This window comes from Pongo pygmaeus, chromosome 6, assembly GCF_028885625.2.
Source record: "Pongo pygmaeus isolate AG05252 chromosome 6, NHGRI_mPonPyg2-v2.0_pri, whole genome shotgun sequence".
Lineage (NCBI taxonomy): Eukaryota > Metazoa > Chordata > Mammalia > Primates > Hominidae > Pongo > Pongo pygmaeus.
This window is the reverse complement of record NC_072379.2, coordinates 81717552-81730842: the sequence shown is the minus strand read 5'-3', so window position 1 is coordinate 81730842 and position 13291 is coordinate 81717552. Positions and strand designations below refer to the sequence as shown.

At 39.6% G+C, this 13291-nt stretch overlaps 1 protein-coding gene across 3 annotated transcripts in view; it reads right to left on the bottom strand.

Annotated features, from left to right (window-relative positions):
* SLC25A13 (solute carrier family 25 member 13) overlaps positions 1-13291 on the bottom strand; it is a 209893-nt gene that overhangs the window by 67308 nt on the left and 129294 nt on the right. For all 3 annotated transcript variants that reach the window (XM_054495050.2, XM_054495051.2, XM_054495052.2), the window contains 4 exons: positions 5745-5891; positions 3795-3933; positions 2281-2374; positions 1983-2067 (listed from right to left, as the gene is read on the bottom strand). In XM_054495050.2, coding sequence (XP_054351025.1) covers positions 1983-2067; positions 2281-2374; positions 3795-3933; positions 5745-5891 — 465 coding nt within the window. The remainder of the gene's footprint in view (positions 1-1982; positions 2068-2280; positions 2375-3794; positions 3934-5744; positions 5892-13291) is intronic.

Here is a 13291-nt window from a genome sequence, read left to right as displayed (position 1 = left end):
TGCTGTCAATGTAACACATTTCTAATACAATGAGATCATTTGGAATCGCCTTCAAAGTCACTTAACTGAAAATAGCTTTACATAGAAATATGCCTCTTTAAGATACAAAACATTTCTTCTGCAAATTCTATGAGTTGTTTCCAACTGTAGCCCTATATAGATGGAAATCAATAGTACCTTCATTTTGATAGATGCATCCAAAAGAGAAGCAATATTTTATTTACAGGGATATAAATATGCAATACTTAGAAATGTTCTGGTATCAAAATAATGAGTGAAAATACTCTGAAAATTATAGAGGGTGGGGGGAGGAGGGACCTACTACCACCATTAATTCCTCTCCTAAAAGACAAATGAAATCCTAGACTTTCATTTAGCTTTTCCAAAGCCAGAACTGTAGCATGTTCTTGAAATGAGACAAAACTCTGCTCCTTCACTCCTGTGTCCAGGATAAATGCTACAAGTGCTGCACAGTGCTGGACAGGCAGCACTGTGCCCACAGGTGGATGACCTCCCTTGCTTGAATTTGTCGGGCCCACTAGGGTTCATGCAGTAAAAAGCCTATTCCAGGTAAGGCCATTGTGAATTGCTCTAAACCTCTAAGCGGCAGCCAATCATTTCCTGCTATAAATCTCATCAATCTGGTCTAACCCTTTCATGGCCAGTATCAACAAGCACCCATCATAAACTCTCAAAAGCTGCAAAGAGCATAAAGGAAAAATTGTGGGAAGCCACTGCCAGCTGAAGAGTAGGAGGGATCTAAAAAAAAACTTCTCTGCTTCTCTTAATCCCCAAATTTCTACAATAGCTGGTGGCATACAGACTAAGAGATAATCATCTCCTAAGCAGTGTTAAAAATCAAAGGGAAGGGAGAGCAGTGTTGCTTCCACCTCTACACGTGATTATAGTTCTTTCTCCTGTACTCAGAGAAATCGGCTTCCTCTTTTAAGCAAGGCCAGCTGGTTTTCCAGAGGTGCTCGTTAGAATTTACTGAGCACACACCCACTACTTTGACTTGCATGCTGCACACAAAACTCACCGCTGCATTTGGGTGGGAAAGAGCTAAAAGAAGGGGGCCCTGGCTCAAGGTCTGACAGTCCTAAAAGTGTAGCCCGCAGCAACCCATTGTGGTCACACTGGCGTCTCTGTACAAACCCAGAGCTCCATGCCAGAAACTGTGAAGTCTCACAGGATTCAGAGATGGCTCTGCCTAAAAGGAGAAATTTTTCTAAAAACGACACTTGCCTGTGAGTGGATTTATTTTACAAACACCATTTATTTTACTAACACATGCTATGAAGGCTTTTCTTCTCTAATCCTGATCTACAGAAAGCTGGGTAAGAGTTAAAGGAGGAGGTTCCATGTCTTAAGTTTCTGACTCCCACAACTTCAAGAGATTGGTTTCTGTTAACCATAAAATAAAATTTAGCATTCCTAAAATTGTTTCCACATAACTTATGAATCCTTTCACAGAGAAAATAGGTCTGAAAGCCTTTAAACTGTAACTCCAGACTAAACAAAATTATCTCATTTTGATATTCAGAAAAACGGAAGGCATGGCAGTTAGACGATGCGCTGATGAAGGGCTGCTCCACAGAGCAAAGACGGCTTTCATTTAGCAACGTGCAGCTGCCGACAGGCACAGTGACACCAACACGGGATTCCTTCGTTAATCTCTCAACATGAGACTTCAAGAAAGAAGGAGAAAAGACCTCCTTCACGTTTTCGGAGTGTTAGGCTTCTGGTGCAGTTAGGAAATCACTCTACCTTAGCAAGAAATGAGCAAATGCCAAATACCTGTTTATCACACCATTTCTAAGCAATTTCTCTTTATAGCCTTTAAAATTTATTGAGATTTTTGGTGCAAAACAGAAAAATGGTTAAGTCAGATACCAATGCCACAAAGGCAACTGCAAGTGGAACAGGGTTGGGGTATCCTGCTAGGGAAACACCAGAATGCAAGTTTGCTCCTCTTTGCTCACCTGCCTCTGGGCCTCAGCCAAGTTAAAGGGCAGAGTTCCCTCTTCCAGAGGAGCAATCCGTTCAATGTCTGCTAAGGTCATACGTCTGTAGGGGAAAAACAAACACAAGCCACAAATATACCAATTTATTACAATTTACACTATAAAATTTAAAAACTCCTTTTTTCATTTCTCATATTTCAGTATAGCCTTCGGTTTGGCTTCTTTTTCTCCTGATTGCTGCCCTCCTCTTACCCCCACCTCCTAACCTCCTTGTATTAAGCTAATTCCAAAAAATAAAAATAAAAAGCCAACTTACCCCCTTGGCTCATATAAATCTGCTAACTGAAACAAGATGTCAACTTCCATGGGTGTAACCTGACCAAATTTCTGAGCTGCCAGAACAAACTCCTCTGTATGGAAGAAAAGTTCAAAGGGAAAGATTCAAGAAGAAATAGCCACTAAATTCAGCATTAACTCAAGGCACTGGAATGAGTGAACATCACAAAACTTTATTATTATCATCAGTTGTAGAATTCAAGTCAATCCAAATAAGGTAAGAATTTTTGCAGTTCTTGCATCCATTTGGAAAGCGTGTACAGAATATGTTCTTGAACATACAGTTTAAAAGCTTGGTGTCATCTGATGTTATTCAAATTGCCAATCAGAGAAAATAAGGAATCATACATGAAACTTCATATGCATAGGTCCCAGGAGGGGAAGTTATATTAATCTAATTAACTGGTTAAATTAGGATTATTAATTATATTAATTTAGGTGGTTATATTAACGAAGCTGTGGAATTCCTAAGGGAATTCTGATTTTTTTTTTTTTTTTTGAGATAGAGTCTTGCTCTGTTGCCCAGGCTGGAGTGCAGTGGTGTGATCTCGGTTCACTGCAACCTCCGACTCTTGGGTTCAAGCGATTCCCCTGCCTCAGCCTCCCAAGGAGCTGGAATTACAGATGTGTGCCACCATGCCCTGCTAATTTTTTTATATATATATTTTTAGTAGAGATGGGGTTTCACCGTGTTAGCCAGAATCGTCTCAATCTCCTGACCTCATGATCTGCCTGCCTCGGCCTCCCAAAGTGCTGGGATTACAGGCATAAGCCACCGCACCGGCTCTGATTTTTTTTCTTAATCCCATTACAATGCTGATAATATCCTGTTCCAAGCCTACAGATCAACTTACACTGTCACCAATACAACTTTATGGAATTCCTCTTATAAATCTGAAGTCTTCCTTAGAGGTTGCCAATTTAGCTCAAACTGTAGCAAGATTTGAAAATATTTAAGAAACTTTACATGTTTTCCTTATTCAAAGGCTGTCTTCAGTTTATTTATCTATTTATTTTTGTGATGGTATTTCGCTCTTGTTGACCAGGCTGGAGTGCAGTGGCGTGATCTTGGCTCACTGCAACCTTCGCCTCCCAGGTTCAAGCGATTCTTCTGCCTCAGCTTCCCGAGTAGCTGGGATTACAGGTGCCCACCACCACACCCGGCTGTTTGTATTTTTAGTAGAGACGGGGTTTCACCCTGTTGGCCAGGCTAGTCTTGAACTCCTGATCTCAGGTGATCCACCCACCTCAGCCTCCCAGACTGCTGGGATTTCAGGCGTGAGTCACCAAGCCGGGCCCAGTTTGTTTAAAACTTGGTGAAGATTGTTTTGTTTGCTTTTGTTTGTCTGATCAAAGGATGAAAAACACACGTTATCACATGGTTAATACGTGTCAATGGGATAGAAAAATAATAAAGTACTAGTTGCCTTCTTCTCCCTAATAATAATACACCACAATACTTGCAGGCAAGAATTCAGATATATTCTCACTCACCCTTAGTCACTTCAACATCTTTCCTGGTGCCAGCCAGAGTGCTGTAGATCTTTCTAATGAGTTCCATGTTGTTAAGGAGCGAATTAAATCCATTAAAATAGGAGAAACTAACTTGATGGGATGTGGTACCTCCAGCAGCCTCAAATAAATTGAAAACAAGAGAGAAGAAAAATATACAAAAGATTTATAGATGATTCAGAAGTACATACATTTAATACTAGTTTGAAAGTAATCAAAAATGCATGTACAAGAAGAAATGACTATAAGTATTTTTCTTTTGCGTTAAAAAAAAGCTATAAATGATTTTTAGAAGCAACTGCAACTAATCATGACCAGAACTTGTACTCTCCATACACAACTCCTAGAAAACTAAATAAATACATGTGTAGGACAATAACAGGACTAGTAGTAATTTAGAGTTCAAATTTCAAATGGAAATGTTTTATAAGTTGGTTTATTTCATCTAATGAGCAAATCTTAAAGGCTTAAACATGCAAAACTATAAGTACATATGCACACGTGTGTGCTTACGCATGAAAAACTGTATTATATCAATGCAAACATACTATGAAAAGTGGTCAATGTAACATTAATATCAAGACTTGTCAAGTTACTTATAACCAGTAATAAATAATCATTTAGGTACAGACTTTATATTGGTGGGATTTCTAGCAAACAAGCATATTATGGTAAAATTATGAGATGCCATATACTTTCATGGGGGGTTAAGACTAGTAAAAATTCTGATAATCTGAATTTTTAGGAAACCATATTTCTCCATAGGGGACAAGGGAAACAGACAGAATGTCCATTATGAATGAGACTTCAGTTTGGAGTTTCAAATTCTATCCTTCCCTAACAAGGCAAAATATTTTTATTAGGAAAGCACTTCTTTACAAGGTAACAACCACATAAATCTTCACTTAGTAATCATTTAAAATAGCTGACATGAAAGTTTAGTATGGAGTAGAGAAGGGGGCGCCCAAGAAAAGGAGTTAGATTAACACAGTGCCAGAATGGAAAAGGCCTTGTCGGAATGCCATGTCTCTAGAACTAAGGACTCGGGGGAAGAAAGGAAACTGAAAGGCTACTGTGAGTTCCTACCTATGGTAAGCATTGTGGGAAACCCAGATGATGGTGAAAACAGTATTCTCCTCCCTGGGATTAACAAAAGGAGAGTTACCGCTGGGTATTGGTCCTAAAACTGAGTTATTACCAAAATCACCCAGAAGCTTTACAAAACTAGATTCTAAGACCTCATCGCCTATAGATGGTGTATGACAGCGCCTATAGATGGTGTATGACAAGCCTAGAAGAGATCTCAGAATCTGTAGTTTTAATAGTTTTTAGTGGTGATTCTGGTGCTCCATGAGCAGGGCTTAAGAACCACCACCACAGAATGTTGCAGGACATCCCTAGGGCCCATGACGGAAGGACAGCAGCTGACACCAGGAGGAGGGAGGCTCCATGAAACACAACTGCAGGGCTCTGCTGTCACATGTACCTCTGTGGCCTCGACACATACATGGTGAAAGGGAATCTAAGGTTTGGAGTTTCTGTTGTGCTAACTACTCTAACAAACGATATACATGTGCACTATTTTTTTTTTTTTTTTTTTGCCTTAGAGCATCTAAGAAGATTAGCAAAAATCAGCCCTTGATATACTTCAAAATCTAAAGCAAAATTAACATGAGATCGCAAATCTGTTTTTCCTTTTATCTTTAAAAAGTTAATATATTTCTCGAAGATATTGCATATTACCCAGACAACAAATTAATCTACCCACTAAAACTAGCCAAAACACACTCTTTGTTTGAGTTTAATAATGTATGTCATTACATTAAAATGTGTTTACAACAGAAAAAAAATACTACATAACTTATAAGAATTGTTTTTATAATTCCTTATTTACTGAGTTAAACCACTTCATTAGGGCAAGTTACAACTTACAGCTACTAGACATTCTTCTACAAAAGGAGTCAAGACATGGGGGCGGATGGTGACCATGATGTCTCGGAAGTCGATGGCTGTGACTCTCCCAGTCCTAGCATTGTCCCGCTGCACAAAGGCTTGCTTTGCGTGCTCCAATTGTATTTCCTACAAATAAAGAAAGTAAAATACTTAATTTATGCTTCTCATTTAATAATTACTACAAATGACAGTTCATTTTAAAATCAGACTGAAGAAAGAGAGTTTACATCTTGATCTAACAAGCCCTCATCTGCCTAATAGCACTACCAAGCTACTGTCTCCTTCCAAGAGACAGAACTTTGCTCAGACCAGTGAACATGTCTTGAGAAAGTGCACTCCACCTTACTCTGCTACCCAAAGAAACCCAATTACTTCCGTGCTCTCTAGAGTCCATGAACACAAAGAAAATGAAAACCAGAATGAAGTTTGGTAGGTTCAAATATCTGGCCAACCCCAGCTTAGGTGATGCAGATGATCTAAGGAAAAACACTGCCAGGGACTTTAACTTCTCTCCAAAGAAAAGAGAAAAATTCTTAACTGCAACCTGGTACCCAAACACATGATGTAACAATAGATAGAAAAGAGTGGTGGTTCTTCTCTGCTATTTCTCTAACACAGGGTTTCTCAGCCTTGCCATTATTGGCATTTTGGACAGGGTAAGTCTTTATTATGGGAGGGCTGTTGTGTGTACCCCTATTCTCTTCCCACTAGATACAAGTAGCCCCTTCCCTCTAAGGTCATAACAATAAAAAATGTCTCTGCATAGAGCCATATGTCTTGATTAAGGACTACTGCTTCAAGTAGTTGCATGGTATGTGGATCAGGGGAGGTAAACCTGTCATGGTATCATTGCATATGTTTAATTAAAATGATCTAAAGACAGAAAGTCCAGTCACAGAGCTCTGTTGCTATTCCCAGGGGATAAGTGTGTACAAAAAAGAAAACAGCCTCCCATCAAAACTCACTGTGCACCATATGGGAGGAGCATTCCTCCTGCAGAGAGCATTTTATTATCTTCCTCGCAACACTCTGCTCCTTTCCCAAATGGGCCCTTGCAGTGACAGCTAACTTCTATGCAATCAAAAAGTAACATCAGCCAGACACAGTAGCTCATGCCTGTAATCTCAACACTTGAGGAGGCTGAGGTGGATGGATCCCTTGAGCCCAGGAGTTCCAGGCCAGACTGGGCCACATGGCAAAACCCCATCTCTACCAAAAAAAAAAAAAAAAAAAAAAATTAGCCAGGCATGGAGGTGCATGCCTGTAGTCCCAGCTACTTGGGAGACTGGGGTGAGAGGATCACCTGAGCCTGGGGAGGAGGAGGTTGCAGTGAGCTGAGATCATGCTGCCACACTCCAGCCTGGGTGACACAGTGAAACCTTGTCTCAAAAAAAAAAAAAAAAAAAGGAACACCAATAGGGCTCTCAAAAACTTCAAATTATTTGAATATAATGGAGTTTTTTTAGATGATATTAAGGAATTAATTTTTAACTTTAGTGAGATAATGAAACGTATTTATTCAAGTTACGTAAAAAATAATTGCCCTTATGAATTTGTGCAAACTAAAGTGTAAGGGAAATGACATGAGTCTGATACTGCTTTAAAGTACTCGATCTTCCTTTCCTTCCCCAGAAAGGCAGGGAGATGAAAGAAGAAATACAGTATTTGCAGTAACGGAAGCCAAATAGCAGTTGCATGATGGGTCATTATAGTCTTCTACTTTTGCAGTTTGAAAATGTCTACATTTAAAAAATTTTAAAGATAAGACATTTAATAGTAAGAATCAGATTTCTTATCCTATTTAAAAGAATCTCCTCATTTGTAGCCATCTGCCAGTTTCGAACCAGCCTGTCTCAGCTGAAACTCTCTTCTGGGATCCCAGTCTTTCTGGAGCCTCCACCACTGGCTCCTTAAATGGGAAGCATCTGTTGGCCCTCTGTCCTCACATCTTCTCACTCTACTCTCCTAGACAGAGTGCTCTCTTTCTTAAGCCCTCAAGGATTTCTTAAAAGCTAAGGCTTAACTCCCATATTCAAGTCTCATTCCTTTCTGCTGGACCAGAATTTCCGTTTAGAGAATATATCCACGTGGGTATCATGTAAAGGCCGTAAAATGATACATCGCTAACCCCATATTGTAGATCCCCCAACCCAGTGCTCAAACCTGGTCTCTCTTCTATGTTCACAGCTCAATTATTAGGCATGTAGTTTTATTGGCCACCTCACCTAAAAAGCTGTCATTCTGAATTGTTCAAGCTTCCTTCTGTCCCTTAGGCCTTTGAAAATTTGCCCAAATGCACCTTTTCCTTTTTGTTCCTGATGCTACTGGTTCAGGCTTTCCTCAGACCTCATCTAAATTATCACTGAGAGTCAGTGGTTCTGACTGTCAGTCTGGAGCTTGGGCTTGCAGTCTGGACCTCTGTGGTCTACCATGCACACATCAAAAGTTGCTTTTCAGAATTAAAGACCTGACTCCCTCTCCCTCCATGGAAATCTCCAATGACCCTTCATCATACAGACCCATCTCTGAAGCAAGGCATACAAGCCCCCAGAGGAACTACTCTTAGCTTCATCTCCTATCACCCATGCCCACCCCTGCCAGACCTGCTACATACCTGGGCTTTTGCCCACATCGTTCCTTCCACCTAGTGTAGACTGCTGCCCCTTTCTCCAGCTCCTGAAATCCTGCCACTTCCTTTAAGCTTAGCTCAAATGGTACCACTTAGGCAAATATAACCAGGTCTTATAACTGGAAATAACCGATGTCCCTTCCGGTGGCCCCCTGTCTGAATATCAATTACAAAACTTGTCTTATTCGATCTTACATCATAATCAGTTATTCACATTCCTGCCTTTACACCTACCTTACCAAGGAAAAGACAGTATAACCTGTTGAAGTCCTGTAAGCATCTACTTACATTTATACATGCAGCTCAGCAGAATGCTTTAGATATACAGTAGGTGCTCAATAAATGACAGGCATTCTCATCAGTGAAAAGTATTCTGTAAAACCAACTGAATGAACAAATCGTGAGCTATTGAACAACGGGAGGTTCTCTATATGAGTGCTTCCAATTCAGGAAGAAGAAATCAACTGTTAAACACCCTGTAGTGAAAAATGACCACAGTGCGTATTCAATTGAAAGTAAATGAACAGTCTCCTTTGAATTACCAGACCCATTGCTAAAGCTAGCTAAGCCAAGACTACTGTCAACAATAGTAGAACATATGTTCAGCGATTTACCATTTTCCCTAGTTTATAACTCAACATCTTAGAGATCATCAGACAATTATACCAAAAATGGCACCGCTTTCTCTGGCAACCCCATCTCCTCAGAAAGCAGGAAGCCACAATGCTAAGACCAGCCTGTCCAGAATTCCAGATTGGGAATGGATGCCAAGGTGGGGGCTGGTGCTCACATAGCAGGACAGGGGACACACCTGTGATGAGGACAGTGTCACAACACATCCTGTGCCCACGCTTCCATGATTAAACATCTATGAGCAGAGATCCCTCAAGTTGGAGTAAGAAAGTTCTTTTAAGCCTGATGATGAACAACTTAAGAATACATTTCCAACAGCTCTTAAAGATTGGGGGCATTATAAGTTCCACAGAGGACAAAATGCTAGATCTATGTAATTCTCTAAATAGCAGGACAGAGTGAAAACACGCAGTTAGGTGGCTCTCCAACTTTAAAAGCAGCTTTCTGAAGACGTGGGTTGCCTTCTGAAGATCATCTGTTTATGTCGTGACTGTTTCTCCTTCTGGGTGAAGAAATGAAACCATGACCTCAACCAATATGACAACCATGCAATAGCACTTAGCAAGCATGTATTATGCAGCAGGCACTGCTGTAAAGCATTTTACAGGAATTAATTCATGGAATGCTTACTGCAAGCCTATAAGGCAGGTACTATTATTAACCTCACTATAGCAGTTGAGCAAACTAAAGTCTCACTGACAGGAAGCAGTAAAGCTGGAATTCAAGCCTCAGCAGTTCTACTCCCCAGCCCCCTATCTACCCATGCTCCTAATACTTCACTTAACTGCATGGGGAACCTCAAACAAAGCTACTGTCAGGAATTTGATTAAAAGATAAATTTGACACTAAGAAATCTTAACAGCTGTGGAAAGATAAAAACTCAATTTGCATTTAATGCTCTAGATTTTACTGTTGCCTATTTTTGTGGAAATAATAAAATAACCTGAAGTTTTCCATTAAGGCAAAGGGCTTCTGTACACCCAGAGCATCAGGATTGTTTTACCAATAGTAGCAGAGACCAAGGAGGAGAGAAACCAAATCTAAAAGGCCTTCTCCTGGCCTCACTCCCTTTTTGCTTTCTTTCCCATAGCCCCAAGAGACAAAGCAGGAAAAAATTAAATCAGGAGGCCAGTGGGAGCTAACACATAGGTTACTTCGTAAATATGAAAGAAATGTGTGGTCTTTGAAATAAATGACCAGGCTCACTACTCATGGCAGAATGACTTAAAATCGAAGCTCCTGGTTTGCACCTCAAAAGCTATTAAATGAAAATCTAAATGTATACTATGGGTTGTCAAGAGACTGACAGCTCCTAGATCTGAACTCAGAAGGGATAAAACAGAGACAGAGAGCTTTTAGTATGCATGAAATATAGCACATACAAAATAGTATTTATTTCTAAAATGAAGGGGATCAGAAGTAAATGAGTCATCTGTGCAGAGGAGGGGAGAACAATATGGGCAGTAATCATTACATTCATATATTTAAAAGTTAAAAGACTATCAAGTAAAAAAAAAATTAGGCTGCCCCTCTATTTCTTTTGAAAAAATGGAGAGATGCTATAGGGGTCAGAGTTTAGCACAGTACACAGAAGAAGTCTTTAACCTATAGAACTATTCAGCAGTAAAATGGGCTACCTTGAAAAGTAGCAGGTTCCCTGACACCAGAAGTAAGTGTTCAACCGCAGGCTGAGGAACACATGTCAAGAATTTTACCTTATCTTTAATAGAGGGAGTTATGGAAGCCATACATTGTGATGACAATATGAAATCTGGAACAGGCATGGGTAGAGCACAAACAGAAGTCATGACACTGCTACCCGGGAGAGCTCAGGTGATTGTTTTCATCTTAGAGCCTCAGATTTTCTTCTACAGAATAGGCACAACAACACCTACTGTGCAGGGTTGTAAAAACCAGAGGTCATGAAAACCAGAGGTCATGCATGACAGGCATTTAATAAACAGTGGCTTTGATTTTTGTCCAGGTGAAAGGTTTAAAAACCTCTACAGTCTCTTGCAATATGAAACAGCGGTTCTGCTCAATCATTCTGAACTAGCCACAGGAACAGAAAAATGAACATCAGCCAGGATGGAGGATAACAACAGCTGAATGCTTCAACACTCACTATAGACCAGGGGCTATGCCAAGAACTTCAAAGACAGCATTTCACTTAAGCCTCACAATATTTCTGTGAAGTAATGATTATTATCTTCATTTTACACAGAGGCACCTGAAGTTCAGAGAGGTCAGGTAACTAGCCTAAAGTCACACAACTAAGAAGTGGAAGAGTTAAGATCCAAAGCAAGGGATGTCAGCTTTTAAAACTGAGATTCTTAACTATTAACTTATGCTGCCTCAGGCAAAATCATAAGTAAGGGGGTCATAACTAGATTTGGACAGGTAATAGGAAAAGAGACTTTAAGAAAATTTTGATGATGATTTGAATATATAAATGAAGGAAGATATATCTCAAAAATCCACATTTTGAATGATGGGGAAGATAATATACCACAAAGGAAAATACTTAAGGGGAAAGAGATGAGGTGGTTGACCATGATGAAAAACCTGGAATGAAGTGAGTTTCAGTTATAAACGAAAAGTTAAGAGGCACACAAAAGAAAGCTGGAGGTACAGGTAGAAATACAGATCTGGGAAATTTAGATAACAGGATTTTAGAGAAAACATCACAAGGCGAACGTTTACTAAGTTACTAAGTGCATGCTATGTCTCAGGGACTGCTGTGTTTTCCCTGCTTCATCTCTTTGAATCCTCTCCACAACCGAGGTGGTCCTACCATCACCTCTGTTCTGAAGATGGAAAAATTGAGGTAAGAATGAGCCAAGGGTGACACGGGCAAGGATGGAACTGAATATGCATCCAGGCAGTCGGCTTCTGGAGCCGTGATCTTAGCCTACACAGACTGCCTGTTCCTTTTAGAGGGGACCTACCAAAAACCAGAAGAAGAAAAAGATGATTGTAGAAATGGGTGAGATCATCCCACAGTGCATACAAAGAGCAGGCAGACAACAAAAATCAAACTGATACCTAAATAAGTGAGTAAAGAAAATAAGACAGAGGGCCTGAAACCTTGTAGCAAATCCAGAGAGCTGAGAAAATGAAGTGTCTCTCTAAAGAGAGCTCTTAACAGTACCAGGCAATGGGTGCTTACTAAATGCTGCTGCCAAAGACAGTTACCAACTGAAGACAAATGGCCCTTCCTATCACCTAAGGCCAGAAGGTCCAAGAGCAGGAGTTCTGCAGCTATCTCTAAGGCAGTTCCACTCAAGTACATGAAAGGAGGCCCAATTTCTCTTTAATATGTGCCAATGAACTATTTTCTGTTCCCTCTATTCTGGTGCATGATGATTAATGCAACAGGCTTTTATTGCAGCAGTTTCCAACTACTTCAACACACCCATTCAGACTGCTATAGAAAAAAAAAATCAAACTCTTCAAAATTGCTAGTTGTACAGAATAAACACATATAGGGGTTACACTACTTTAGGTCTAACATTTGTGCTTCTAATAGTTCCAGGCCTGTCATTTCCTTAATAATCTCCAACTTTCAGGTAGGTATATTTTGAATGTAAAATATTCTCTCCATCTCTATTCAGACATGCAAGTTTGTGCTTTAGCCTGAGAACAATTTATCAGGAACAACAACAACAACGACAACAAAAACCCAAAAAACCCAGTCCCTCAAAACAAGCAGGAGATCCAGGTGATTTATATTATAAAGCCAAAAACGCCAAAAAATATATACATATTTTTTGAACCCAGGTTAGTTTGCATTTTTGTGTTTTGAAATTTTAACAAAATCTAAAATATTAAAGCAAAGAGTTAATAAGGAAATGATTCAAAATAATTCCTTTTTAGACATGGTGATAGAAGAATTCTGGGCAAAATGCAGCTAATTGTTTATCGAAACAGGAAACAAAAATGTATAAAGACGATTTGCCTAAAAAATACCATATCACATTTAGCCCAAACAATTTCTATATTACATCACATATCAGTACCTGTATACTGGTTTGCATATAAATATCCACTTTATTTTCATAATCTATGTTAATTTGAAGAAAAACATTCTAAATAAAATGAAGATCCACATATTTTTTAACAAAGTAAAAATGAAACATAGCAATAAAATAGGTAGAGAGATAAGTAGTTACCATTCTTAATTTTGTTCTATGTGCACCTCCCCCCAACCCCCATTTGGCCATGCAGTCAGTTTCAGAGTTGAGGGTGAAATTCCATCCCCAAT